Here is a 14,942-nt window from a genome sequence, read left to right on the forward strand (position 1 = left end):
TCCACCCAAAATGGTTAAGATTCATAATATAGTACTAATTTTTACAGGTGCAACGCAGTCATACACATGGTCACTGACCTATACTGTCACCACAGCTGCCAATGGACCAGGAGAGAATACACAGCAGTTACCCTGCATGAGAAGTCCACACATGCCTACAACTGTCACACACAGAATACCTGTCTATCCACACCGAGAGGAACATGGGTAAGTAGAATCTGAAAAAAAGGGGTACCAATAGTAGTGGTGGGGAGGAACGTCTATCACTTTATGCAATGATATGTTGTATATTTTAAAGATTTGGCACATTCTGTAACTTCCATTATGAGCACTATCTCCAAGTTTGGGAACAGATCTGGTCTCTGAATAAACTGAGACAAAGGTTCTTCTTTCCCGATTCCTCATCTTATTCAACTGGGGCATACTTGTTGTCCAGAGCCTCAAATATCTCAAGGCATTAGTGTTACTTCATAGGCCCCTTGACTACTCCTGATAATGTTCATCTACTTCCTAGATTCTCTGGGATGATTAGTATATGGTGTAAATTATGTCAGATTGGGTGTGGTAACTTTCAAAAAATTATTTTATTGCCCCAATCACTATATCCCCTCCTTAATCTGGATTCCTCCTTAGGAATAATCTGGATTCCTCAAATACCTGGATCTACAGTACTTTATAGCAGCACAGCTACATAATGTTCAGAGTTGGGGTTAGTTGGATTAGCTGAGTTCCTCAGGGAAATGGACAGGTCTGGTTAATGGGCGTCAGACGCTATTTGCTGTTATGGAGGCAGGTTAGACTGGGAATCGGGAGTTCCTACTGTCTGTCTAATGGTTAAAACTTGGACCAAATTTTAACATTTGATGTAAATCAATGGGTACATGTCTGTAACTCCCTTGTGGTGGAATCCTAAACTACTAGAAATATTTCGATTGGATGGGTTCTATTCTCTATGGGAAGGAAAGAGTATTATATTTCTAGAGTAGGTATCTAACGTTTAATCAGCTCAAAGAGAAATTTGGTCTGCCAGAGTCGTTATTTTTCCAGTTTTTCCAAACATGCCTTCAATGCACAGTTTAGGGGCGGCTCTGTAGCATTTATTTCCAATTGATTTAGATCACTACAAAAAAAGGCAGGAGTAAGGGGTTCATTTCTTTAAAGGGTTTCTACCACTTCGGTGTCACATATTTAGCTGTCAGATACTAGCGATCCACTAGTGTCTGCTCTGCCCAACCATCCTAATATAATTGCTTTTGGGGCAGCCGTTTTGCTAAAAAAAGAACTTTTATTAATATGCTAATGAGCCTCTAGGTGCTATGGGGGCGTCATTAGCACCTAGAGGCTCCGTCTACCTTCAGAAACTGCCGCCGCCGAGCGCGTCCCTCCAGCCCGCCCATCTCCTCCTGAATGCGATCCTCCTTGTGAGTGCATGTATTCTGCGCATGCGCAGTGAATGTCTGACCGCTTCCTTGCTCAGACATCTCCACTGCGCCTGCGCGATGACGCCATAGTGCTCCGAGGAACAGGCGCAGTGGAGATGTCTGAGCAGGGAAGCTGTCAGACATTCAATGCGCATGCGCCGAATACAGGCGCTCACAAGGAGGATCGCATTCAGGAGGAGATGGGCGGGCTGGAGGGACGCGCTGGGCGGCGGCAGTTTCTGAAGGTAGACGGAGCCTCTAGGTGCTAATGACGCCCCCATAGCACCTAGAGGCTCATTAGCATATTAATAAAAGTTCTTTTTTTAGCAAAACGGCTGCCCCAAAAGCAATTATATTAGGATGGTTGGGCAGAGCAGACACTAGCGGATCGCTAGTGTCTGACAGCTAAATATGTGACACCGAAGTGGTAGAAACCCTTTAATCTGTAAATATCTGTTTTCAGATTTTTTTTAAATGGAAATTCCCATTGGGAATCAAACATACATGGGAATGTGATGTGAGTCCAGTTTCAGATAAGCAGTGGTCATAAGTGCTTGCCTTAAAGGGGTTGTCCACCTTTTATTAAGTGATGGCCTATCTTCAAGGATAGCCCATCACTATCTGATTGGCTACGGTCTGACACCTCTGCCAATCAGCTAGTGATGGCCAATTCTGGGATTAGTCCATTACTTGAATTATTCCTTTAATTCCCAAATTAACATTGTGCAAGGCCTAGAGGCTTTTGCAGTTATTTCTGGGGCATAGAGTATATAAGAATTAGCTTTTTCTACATATTTATATAAGGTAAGTAAGACCCTTGCTCATCATTGGATACAATCTAGTCTGCCCACTAGGAAGGAATTTATTAGTAGGATGAATAGTATTATTAGGCTGGAGTTGTTGTGCATGCGGATACATTTGCCAACCCAGGCTTTACTTGATATTAGACTCATTGAAGGGCATTTATCAATGTTTTTATGCCACTATTGCAATGTTTTGAGCTTCTTGATGATGTAGAAAAGGTAGGGGCTTACCACAGCCCGCCGGATTTACTATAAATTACACCAGAAACTGGTGTAAGCTATAGCTCAAGTCTGCGCCAGCTCCTAGCTGGCGTAGATTTGGACTTCTGGTGCACAGAGTGCCAGAGATGCGCCTAATTTATTTAGAGGCATCTTGCTCCTGCACAAGGAGATCAAGACTAGTGTGTGGGAATGCCATGACATATTTTCTAATTGGATGTAATGTTGGACTATGCACGCTTTATATTGTATGGTAAGGGTTTTAGCGTATGGTTTTTAAAAAATTGTTTAATAAAATGATCTGATTACCCCATAATTTTGCATAAATTAGAAATTTATTTTTTTCAGGTACACAGGTAGTTATAATTATGGAACCTACAGCAACCAGAATCCAATTCCAATTGCATCACAATATACATCTCTGCCACATGAATCTGGGATTACCGCACCACTTCATTATACGGCGTATCACAGAAGCTCGTCTCAGGTTGGTACCTGTTCAATCATTTGAAGTAGTATGCATGCTAAGCTTGATGACATACCTTTAGGAGGACCACCCTATTAAGTTGGTGCACATCAAACTCACTCCCCTGTGGGCTGTGGAGACACTACACTTTTAGCAATATTTGTATAGACAGTGCAGCTGCAATGAATGTGAGTTAATAGAGAAATGTATAGAAAATGTCAATAAACTAACACCTTCTCCTTAATGAGAAGAAGTCCCTTCCCCAGAAACCAGGGAGTGACAGGAAAGCTGTGGGTATAGTGCTGCTATCCTGCCTTATCCGGGTCACTAGCAGTATAATAGAGATGTGATTTGCCATTAATCCACTCCCAATTCTAATGAGATGACTCTACTGATCCTATTCCAGTTTACATCGAAAAACTCTAAAGTAAGCTACAGAAAACTAGAAACATCAGCCTACTGTATGTGCCCCCCCAATATTCGTTTTTTAATGGAAAGCCACTCCAGCAGTACAGTAGAGATGTGTTTTGTCATTAAATCCCACCTAATGATGAGATGACTCTGCTGATCCTACCCCAGTCTACATACAAAATTGTAAAGCAATCTACAGAAAACGGGAAACATTAGCCTATTAAGTGTGCTCTAAAATACATTTTTAATGTTAAGCCACTATATAATTCTTTAATCATACATTGCCGATGAACTCTATAAGCCTATTGACATTTGACCCCAACTTTTACTAACGGGTTAATACTCTTTGCTAGCTTAGAGCTTGTTGCACCAGAAAAATGGTAATTTCCTGTCAAGAATAGCACAACAAGTATCGCCTTTATTATCAACGAAGATCACTAGGAACACAGAGCCCAAATATCCTTCATTAAACCGGATGCTCAGTGTGAGAGGTGACAGAGGCAGCAACATGCCAACATCTGTGCAGATGGCATGGCTTGTAAAGACTGAATAGAGAGTTCACTGGAGAGTTGGTCAGACGCATGCCAGCAACACGGTCTTAAAACATTGTCTTTCAATGGTCTCTTCACGAAAGCTAGAGGAAAAGAAAAGTAATGAGTCATTTTCAATTAGCTGACCCATGATGACAAAAATTTCCATCTTCCCGTCATAATAGCATTTATTATACAGCACAAGTTACTTACAGTCTGTATTATTTTTAGAATATATTTTTTGTCCTTTAAACTTCTGACATTCACAGCTGTGACTGAGAAGCTGGAGAAATAAAACATCTCTGTGCTGTTGTCTACTTTTTACAATCCTCTAACTTGTAGATAAGTAGGAAAGCTGTCGAACCCAAGACAAGTGACTTATTCACAATGGTTACAGCTTATGTAAAGGGTGTGGAGTATAGATCTGGTTTGTAAAGTGTGTAGCCTTAAATATATAAATAAAAATGTGAATGAAACATGTATATATAAATGTTATAGTTTTTTACGAAATATAATTGCTACTATAAGGATCTATAAGCTGAACTGTAATAGCTAGAGGGCAAATAGAATATAGTGAAGCCCGGTAAGAGCCAAGCGATCCATATGAGACAAGACAATATGAATCCATGCTTCATAAACAGAGACTGTTTACAGCATCAAGTTTTATAAAAATATGTGTTAACATTTGGTCAGATTTTGGCCAACCCTTGCATGTATGTGTTTTTTAACCAATAGACAGAGGTACCCCAATTGGAACCCTGCTGTGTTTGTTTAGACCTAGAACCTGGTCAAAGGGAGCAGTGGGCAGCTGTCATGGTTATACACTGTGCCTCTCAAACTAATTGTGTGGGCTCCCAGTAGTGAGACTGTGCCAAGTCAGCTTGTTGGAGGTGATGCATGGCAAGGCGATCACTTTTATCTTATGGTCCTGAATTCCCATAGATCCAGAATACCTCAACATAGTCCCAAACCTAGAATTTTTAGGAACCAAATGCAATTTTTTTGGGTGCCATTTATAATTAAATGTTCCCAAATTAGATACAACTTATGGTTTTTGACCAATTGTTTGATTGTCAAGACATACACTGTAAAGCAGGCATGCTCAACCTGCGGCCCTCCAGCTGTTACAAAACTACAACTCCCATCATTCCCAGACAGCCTACAGCTATCAGCCTACAGAAGGGCATGGTGGGAGTTGTAGTTTTACAACAGCTGGAGGGCCGCAGGTTGAGCATCCCTGCTGTAAAGGCTGATCTACACTGCCGTAGATAGGCCAAACAAGGATACATTGTACAACTAGATTATCAGAATTTCATGTACATGTAGACAAATACATGTGGAGATGAATCCTCAAGCCAATGGGATTCCAATTAGAGTCATTTTTAATGCTACATAAAATAATTATTTTTTCTTTAATTTTTTTGCAGTATCCATTCAACAGCCAGACACGGATGGAACCTTGCCTCATGACCAGTACTCCAAGACTCCATCCAAGCCAGGTGACACCACGATGGCAAGAAGTGGCATCCAGCAACTCTTGTTATACTAATCCAACCATGCACTCTGCCAGATATGGAAGCTCTACTGACATGTACACATCGCTGGCTACAAGACGTAACTCTGACTATGAACACATGCAGCATTTCCCCGGCTTTGCCTATATAAATGGAGAAGCTAGCACACAGTGGGCTAAATGAAGACTGTGGCTTGGGAATATTTGGAACCATTAAAACTTTTTCCTGAGATTCTGTGGAAGGGATTCATACATTGGACACATCTTTTTAAAACAATGGACAAAAAAACATTCTTGTAGCAAAAGAGAATTTATTGATACTGTAGAGCACTATGTGGTGCCAATTGGTGCCTTTTATATGTTAATAATTTCCATTGAGTTGACCATGTGTGGTGCCAGTTCCAGACAGTAATTGATTTCTATTCTAACACTGTCCTACGCTATATGTTCTTTGGAGAACCACTGTTCTGTATTTATTTATAATATATATAGATCCATAGTTGTGTTGAGACACAGCCGATCAAGCAAGACAGCTGCCTAAGGACACCTGAGAGGCATCTGAGAGGTGTCCACACACATCAATCTTTTGTGTCATTAATCTTTCATCTCCACATATGTCCATACTAAGATGATCAGGAGGCACTTATAATAATTTGCCTGGGATGGCTGGCTGAAATGAATGTTGGCCTTATTAGCATAGTACCCATTACCATGGTTTAACCCTGAACTGTATCTAATTTTGATCTATGTTCCTGCATCTTTGAGTAAAATATACAGAAGAAAAATATTTGTACAAAAGTCTGCTTCTGAGACCATACAAGAATATAACATTAATTAGTCTGGTATGCATTTATAAAGTGGCATGTATGGTTCATAGCTAAACTTTCTTTTACCTGGGGCAAATATTCAGTTTGCTCCCCTAGCCTGCATCCAGCTCCTGGGACACGTCTGATACCCCCAGCTATGCCCTGTCTGTATGACCAAGATTCACCCTTATCATGGCTTATGAAATATGACTACATAACAGCTGTGGCATTGGACATGTTGCCCAACATTTGAATTCCCATTCTTGATACACCCAGAAAAGTCTTCTAAAACTCCCAGAAAAACTTGCTTTGGCTATATTTGCATAAGCACCACTCCCTCTGAGGTCTGTTGTGTGGGACAGTCCTATGAAACACAGGCCTGCTGTCCTCAGTCTTTGTCCTGGGTCAAATAAGAATGTTGGATTTAACCGATCACCTATATACCATGTACCTTATTTCCTAGAGCTAGTGATGACTTTCAGGGGAAGGTTTCCCAATTAGAACTAATGAGGCCTAGATTGAAACCTGATAAAGGAGATGTTGGTTCTTAAAAAATTGCCTGGCTGCTTGTGGACAGAGCATAACTATGGGGGGTGAAAAGGTTGCAGTTGGACCCAGGGCCTTGTTACTGCCTCCCTTGTGTTACATAGGTGAACAGCAGTACAGTAACTGGCACATCATAGTTTTGGAGCATTATAGATCTGCATTGCAGCAGTCTAGGAGCTCAAAATGACGCTTCTACTTGTGAATATTATTTGCTTCAAGAAAATGGCTGCCTCCATATCTGCAATTGGGATGTTCATTGCTGGAACAAGAAAATACAGAACTGAACATTTAGCATGTAAGCTAATTGGTTTTGTGTATTGCAGAAAATGAAAATCCTGGGTGTCATATTGAGCATTTTCGATCCTTATAGCTCAATTTTTACGCTATTTTCAGATGAAGATAATGTAAGAGCACCATATTGTGGACAGTTTTTCACTAATAGTGAATTATGTGGAAACAATGACAGTAATCACTACATACAACTGTGACTAGAGTAATCCGATGCCGAGGACAAATAGTCATATGGCTATAGCTGGTAATATACATATGAATATCGTTAATGGTCCTAGTGATTGCATGTAACTTCAAGCTCTTAGGCCCCTTTCACACGAGCGAGCTTTCGCGTTCACGTCACGCATTGCGCCTGCACTGAATCCTGACCCATCAGTTCTGCGTTGCGTGAAAATCGCAGCATGTTCTATATTCTGCGTTTTTCATGCAGCCCTGGCCCCACAGAAGTGAATGGGGCTTCAGTGAAAAATGCATTGCATCCGGAATCAAGTGCGGGTGCGATGCGTTTTTCACTGATTGTTGCTCAGAGATGTTGTTTTTAAACCTTCAGTTTTTATCACACACGTGAAAAACGCATCAAAACGCATTGCAGACAAAATTGACTGAACTTGCTTGCAAAATGGTGCGAGTTTCACTGAATGCACCCTGAACGCATCCGGAGCCAATCCGTCACGCTCGTGTAAAGGGGGCCTTAGGCCCTGGTGCTAAATATGTAACAGGGTTTCAAAAGTTTCATCCTCCTATGAGGTTAAGGAACCTTTTGGCACCATGAAGTCCCTGATGCAATTTCCGACCCTCCTATAGTTACACCCCTGTTGCTATATATTAGTATATAGTATAGTCTAGGCCCTGTTGTTTACTCACCACTGGGTAGTCCTTTTGGTCTCCATGCTGCATGCTGTGTAATCCTTCACTAAGCATCCCCTCTTCATCATATTTAGGATGCCTTCACATGCTGCTGAATTTTCCGCAACTGAGAATCAGTTCCATTAACCTGAAATCCATGTGCCTACCTCTCCATTCAAATAAATGGAACAGATTCTTTAGGCGCATAAAACTCTGCAACAAAATCTGCCACATGTGAAGGCACCCTTAGTGTTTAGGCTAAGGCTACACAGCTACATGTGTCACAACAAGAAAGTTGTCACCATGCACCAATACACTTTCGCGTGACTTGCTATCGTACTGCACATATCGCCATGTAGCCGTACCCTTATCCACATGGGCTCAGTGTGAATGCCATAGATTTAGGGTCAGATTAAGAAAAAAACTTTCAAAACTGATGGGATCTGATATTAACCCCACATATTTATTGAGTACAGTGTTTTGTTACTAAAGACACTAACATCAGCAGAAATACCCATTAGTCATAACAAGTTTTACGTCAAATAAAAAATACACTATGATGTATAAGCCAGAAAGAAGCAAAAAAAAAGTATTGTGCATTACAAACATTTGATAAAATGTAAAGCCTCCTCTTTGGTTTTTAGAACGTTCTCCTGGATGGTGCAATCAACTCAGCTCTGTAGGTGTGTAAGACAACATTTATATCTGCATTAATGGTAATCTGGTAGTCAGCGGCAGACTGGGAACTTAAAGTGGCCCTAGAAAAAACCTAAAAGTAGCCCCATGTTGGAGGTGGCTCCAAAGTAAAAGAAGGTAGGGCAATACAAGTAGGCCGGGACAACAGTAGTAGGTAGGGCAAGTGCAGCACAAAATACTACTGCACCAGATGCAGTATTCAACTGTATCACCATCCTGGGGACTTGAATTTAGGGGGGAACCTACAGCCACTGGTCAGGTGCATAAGTATCTGATTCTCCTAGCATTTAGAGAAACAGATCACTACGTTTCTGTCTGGCGGTGTGAGGAGGGCTTGGGCAGACCACCCACCCCGGCCAACTAGGAAAAATTTCTTGTAAGGTTGATGGCCAGTCCGCCCCTATCAGTAGTCTGTTCTGACAAAAAGACTACCAGAGTTACCGTATCTGGCATAGCCAATTGACTATAATAGGATCTGACAGCTTTTTAGCATAAATGCCGGCTTTTGGCCAAACAAATACTGCTGCAGCAGAAAGCCAGCATTTATGCAGGAAAGCTGCCAAATCCTCGTCGAATCCCATTATAGTCTCAGTACACATTACTCTCTGTCACCTGCATAAACCACACATTGGTGAGTGTTCCTGTCAGGCTGCTCAGCCATGATGGTATATCATAGGCAGGATCACTTCATTATCATCTATTTTAGAGTAGTGTGTACCTCCCCCTGTCTCTACAAGTGGTAGCAAACAGTCCTGTTCACATTCTAGAACAGGTTTCTGGTGGCCATTTTCAATCATTCTTAGAGAATACCTTTATTGGCAAATGGTTCGCCTTAATATATAAAGCCAGCCTGTTGGTAGGTCTTTTTTTACTGATGGTTTGCATCTGAACCACCAATGTGGTCATCACTAGTTGGTTGGTCCATCTACACTCTAGAATCTGGAAATTTGGCTTCATTGAAGCATACAGTTTATTTCATTATTGTGGATGGCAGGTCCCAATATTTTATTTGCTGATGTAGACAATGGCAGTAGTGCCAGTGTTCAATATACACAAGTACATTCAGTATTTCCAGGGTTGGGTCAAGTCACTGAGATGCTCCACTCTATAGAGCAGCTGTCCATATCAAATAGTACAAATCAGTTCTTTCAACCCATGGAAACATTAAAGCTGTAATGTCATTGTAACTACTACGCTTTTTGTTTGCAATATTTCTATATATGAAGCCTATAATGTAAAATTATTAAATATGCAAGTTAATTGGTAATCATGCTCATGACTGTAGAGGACAGGGGTGCACCATGGGGTGACAGCATTTTGGAAGATGCACTATTTCACTGCAGCAAAAAGACTAGGAGCTCTTTTAGGTGCGAATTTGCTATGTCTCAAACACAAGGCTTAAAGAGGTTGTCCAGGTTAAGAGCTGAACCCAGACATACCTCCATTTTCACAGGAAGCCCCCCTGACTTGAGCATCGGAGTAGTTCATGCTCCGATGCGCTCCTTTGCCCTGCGCTAAATCGTGCAGGGCAAAGGCATTTTCCGGAGTTCTGGCGATGTACCGGGCTCTCCATGGGGCTGCCAGGAAGCCCGGTGACATCACCGGCACTGATGGGTGGGCGGGCTTTAGCGCTGCCCTAGCCTGTAAAATGGCTAGGGCAGCGCTAAAGCACGCCCATCAGAGCCGGTGATGTCACCAAACACACTGCCGGACGGAAGCTTCCGCCCGGCAGTGTGTTATTGTAAACAAAAGAGTCCTTGCCCTGCGCAATGTAGCACAGGGCAAGGGAGCACATCAGAGCATAATCTGCTCTGATGCTCGTCAGGGCGGCTGCCTGGGTGAAAATGGAGGTATGTCCAGGTTCAGCTCTGAACCCGGACAACCCCTTTAAAGGGTTTGCTCAACCCCCCAAAAAAAGTTTTGTGATGGCCCAGAAACTGTTTAAAATAAAGAAAAAAACATACACCTACCCATTCACTGCTGCTCAGTTCCAGTGGCGAGGCTCCCGTCCCCACTCCTTCTGGTCTCTAGTGGACCCTAAGTGTGATGTTCCTTCTGTGGCCAAGGGCACTGCTGCAGCCAATCACTGGCCTCAGTATGGTGTGTTCCCCAGACTGCATGCCGTGAATAGGGCAGCCCCTTCAAGTTCTCTACTCATGGTCACTAATGGTCAGCTCTCTTGACATGTCTGTTTTAGTAAGTCATTGAATTCTTCACAAAAGAACAAAGCTGGAGCATCTTTTCTTAGAACTGTGTTCTATTGTTCTTCTGTTATTACTTCTAGAAATGTATGAATAAATTGAAAACTGAGCATTACCATTCCCCTTGTCAAAGGGTGTGTGCCTCCGCAGTCTGATTCTCACAGCACTGACTGGACAATGTAGGGCAGGGATGCTCAACCTGTGGCCCTCGAGCTGTTGCAAAACTACAATTCCCAGCGTGCCCTAATAGCTGTAGACTCTCCAGGCATGCTGGGAGTCCCTGAAGTAGGGGAACTACCCCACTGACTAAAGTTAGCAACATAAGGGCATGTTCACATGGCTCTTTTATTCAAGTGGATTTCAGCACATATTATTGCATGCTGAAATTCGCTTGCTTTTGTTTTTCACGCTGTACTTTATATGACCTGGTAATTTTTAAGCATGGATTTGAAATCTATGTTACAGGTAAAAGAAAAGCAGCACATGCGGACTGGCCACAGTGGAATGGGACCAATCTGGACATGCAACCGTCAAAACTTCAAATTTGCAGCAGAAATCTGAGGGCCGGCCTCGGATACTGTAGCTTATTTATGTGAAAAATCAGTCATGCCCTAGTTATATATTTCGAAGAGGAATGGCAAAATGAGTTCTAAAAAAGATACTCCAAAATTGAACTTTTTACTAAACCAGACAAGTCATGAGAGCTGGTAGGTCATCGTTAATTGGTTATTTTACGTTTGTTGCCTCCCTAACTTGACGTCCATCACTAACTTCACAGTGTAATATGAATCAGCAAGCAAGCCAGTGCCTTGAGGGAATTGCAATGCAGTGTTAGTGTACACGTGGATTGTATCATGTTTAATTGTAGTGCTGTAGTTTGTTTCTCTAGTAGGTGCATTAACAGGAATATATATTTTATGAAACGCACTGAGGAAATGGAGTGGACTTATTACCCCATGGGTAAGACAATAAGAAATGGTTTATATAATGTCTCAGCAATGTGTAGATAATATATTGCTAGCAGCGAGTGTGATAAATGTGCACATTGCAGATGGAACTATTCATATTATTTGTACAGCTGTAAAGCAAGTGTTGATGCCAATAAACTCTTCTACTGGAAATGTACTACTCCACTGTTCTGCTTGTACTGGTTGTAGTCGTACAAAGATATTAAGGTTGGGAAAAGGTAAAAGCGCCTCAATACTATTATTTATTATTATTTATTATTAAAGCGCCATTCATTCCATAGCACTGTACGTACGAAAAGGGGTATACCTACATAATACAGACAATTGCACTAAGCATAAACAAGACGAGTTACAAACTGGTACAGAAGGAGAGAGGGCCCTGCCCGTGAGGGCTTACAATCTACATGGTATGGGAGAAGGACACAGTAGGTGAGGGGGAAGCTGGTCATGGCGGTATAGAGGCAGCACTGGTGGTAGGCTTGTCTGAAGAGGTGGGTTTTTAGGTTTCTTTTGAAGAATTCCACTGTCAGTCTGATATGTTGGGTTAGCGAGTTCCAGAGTGTGGGGGATGCACAGGAGAAATCTTGGAGGCGATAGTGGGAACAGGTGATAAGAGGAGAGGGGAGAATGAGGTCTTGTGAGGATCGGAGATTGCTTGTGGGGATGTATTGGGAAAGTAGCTCAGAGATGAAGGGAGGGGAAAGGTTGTGGACGGCCTTGTATGTATTTGTTAGTATTTTAAACTGAATTTGCTGGGCAATGGGGAGCCAGTGAAGGGATTGGCAGAGGGGAGAGGCAGAGGAGTAACAGGGTGTGAGGTGTATTAGTCGGGCAGCAGAGTTGAGGATAGATTGGAGGGGTGCGAGAGTGCTAGATGTAAGGCCACAGAGGAGAATGTTGCAGTAGTCTAGGCGGGAGATGATGAGGGCATGTACAAGCATTTTTGCAGATTCAAAGTTGAGGAAAGCGTGGATGCGGGAGATGTTTTTGAGTTGGAGGCAGCAGGTGGTGGAAAGGGCTTGGTCGGAATGAGAGGGCAGAATCCAAGGTCACTCCAAGGCAGTGGACTTGGTTGACCGGGGAGAGAGTGCAGCCTTTGATCGTGACAGATAGGTTTGTTGGGAGGGGTTGAGCAAGATGGGGGAAAGATGATGAATTCTGTTTTATCCATGTTAAGTTTTGAAAAGCGAGAAGAGAAAAAGGATGATATAGCAGATAAACATTGTGGGATTTTGGATAATAAGGTGGTGATGTATGGACCAGAGAGGTAGATTTGTGTGTCATCAGCATAAGGCTACATGCACACGAATGTTGTTTGTTTCCGTGTCCGTTCCGTTTTTTTTGTGGATAGGATGCGGACCCATTTATTTCAATGGGTCCACAAAAAATGTGGACAGCACGCCATGTGGTGTCCGCATCAGTATGTCCGTTCTGTAGCCCCGCAAAAAAAAATAGAACATGTCCTATTCTTGTCCGTTTTAAGCTATGTTACACTAGATCCAAAAAAATTTATAAAAATAACGGATGGCATACGGATGTAATCAGTTTTTTTATTTGTGGATCCGCAATTTGCAGACCGCAAAACACATACGGTCGTGTACATGTAGCCTAAGAGTGATACTGAATAAAAAATATAGTGTTATAGGACGCACAGGGCTACTAATTCACCAACCAGGGTGCTCACAGTCCAGTAGTATCACCCCACTACTCAATAAATGCTTAAAATGTGTATAAAAGACTGGGCACACCTAAGAAATTTGGTCACTACGTTTAATAAAGTTGATTGCGATAATATAAGATAAATCTAAAAACACATATAGGTAAAAATTAATCTAACAATCCCAAATAGCGAAATAATACACAAGATGTACAATGAAAATGCGTGCCACCGGTGGGTAAATATAATAAGGTTAGTACATCAATTGATAGAATAAAATTGATGATAAATATATATAATTATATAAATATAATTAATGTAGCAGCGTACGTCGTATATAGCAGCGTGGGTAAATTGTACCAAATACTTGTAAGTTTGTTGTAGCAGCGTAAGTCAAATGTAGCGGTGTAAGTCAAAGCTGCTGGCAACAAAAGTGGCAAGTTAGTTCAGAGTCTTATATTCATTCTGATAAACAAAATCAAGCACAAAGTCTTCGTTATTTGCACCACATGCTGTTACAGCCTACAAACTAGGTCATCAACTAAAGTCACTAGGTCAAGGTGCATCCAAGACAACATTACCTGAACTGTATGCAGCGGCGTCCCGCTGTATCACTGACCTAGCGGCGTCCTGCTAGAGGTAAGTAATAGGATTTATACTAGCTAAGTCGACTCCGATGTCAGAACAGTCTTACCAGTGCTTTTAGGCCTCTGCCGTCCTGCGGACTTCAATGGGATACTTCCCTTATGTCCTGCAGGGTGTTGGTTTGTCGCGTTGGTGGATTGTTTCACGTGGACCCGTCGGTTTGGATACTGGCTCCGAATTAATGCCACCACTCCCACGGGATTTCAAAATAAGTGTTCGGCAATGGTCCTTCACTGGTTCTTTGTGGTGCACTCACATTCATGTGGGGGGTCTGACCAGATGCGTTTCGGGGTTGAGACGTCCCCTTCCTCAGTGGTAATCGGACCCCCCTAAAGAAGCCTCTTTTATAACGAAATTGTGTTCAATACAAACACTGGCATGGATTGCATTCCGGATGTAGCCTAGATGTTTCTATCTCACATATGTATTCCATTTTGCTTTGTTGTATCAAGTATCGGATGCAATATTTTGTCAATAACAATCCCACATCAGTATGTCCGTCCATACAGTATTTTCATGGGTGCTTTTTCAATTAGTTACTAAAACGCAATTTATGTTCAAGTGATATCGGTGCGTTTTTTTGCTGCGTTTTTCGCTGCTAGCTGCTAAAAATTTATATCCTAAAAAATATTAAAGTACAGGTCTAACGGTCCCTTGGTTAAAAAGAAGAAAACCACATGTTGTGAAATGCTCTACATCTAAAATGGTACATTGAGACATTGGAGTGTTTTAAATGAAATCTTCACGAAAATACTTCAACAAATAAAGACTTTTTTCTCTTACTATTTTTCCGTACCATTTTGCCTTTTACAACACACTCTATGTTCATATTTAGGCCAATGATGCATTACCCTCAATCTGATTGCCCCATTGGCCTTTTAAACAGGTTTTTATACCTATACCTACTCATAGTTTTAGAGTAT

General features: G+C 41.9%; 1 protein-coding gene across 1 annotated transcript in view; it reads left to right on the top strand.

The window, feature by feature from the left end:
- The window catches only part of RFX4 (regulatory factor X4), a 68,003-nt gene extending 62,456 nt beyond the window's left edge, over positions 1 to 5,547 (top strand). The window contains 3 exon segments of the mRNA XM_044277932.1: positions 48 to 207; positions 2,792 to 2,930; positions 5,278 to 5,547. Of these exon segments, the coding sequence (XP_044133867.1) occupies positions 48 to 207; positions 2,792 to 2,930; positions 5,278 to 5,547 (569 nt within the window).
- Positions 5,548 to 14,942: the final 9,395 nt, after the last annotated feature.

The sequence above is a fragment of the Bufo gargarizans genome, chromosome 2 (assembly GCF_014858855.1).
Source record: "Bufo gargarizans isolate SCDJY-AF-19 chromosome 2, ASM1485885v1, whole genome shotgun sequence".
Lineage (NCBI taxonomy): Eukaryota > Metazoa > Chordata > Amphibia > Anura > Bufonidae > Bufo > Bufo gargarizans.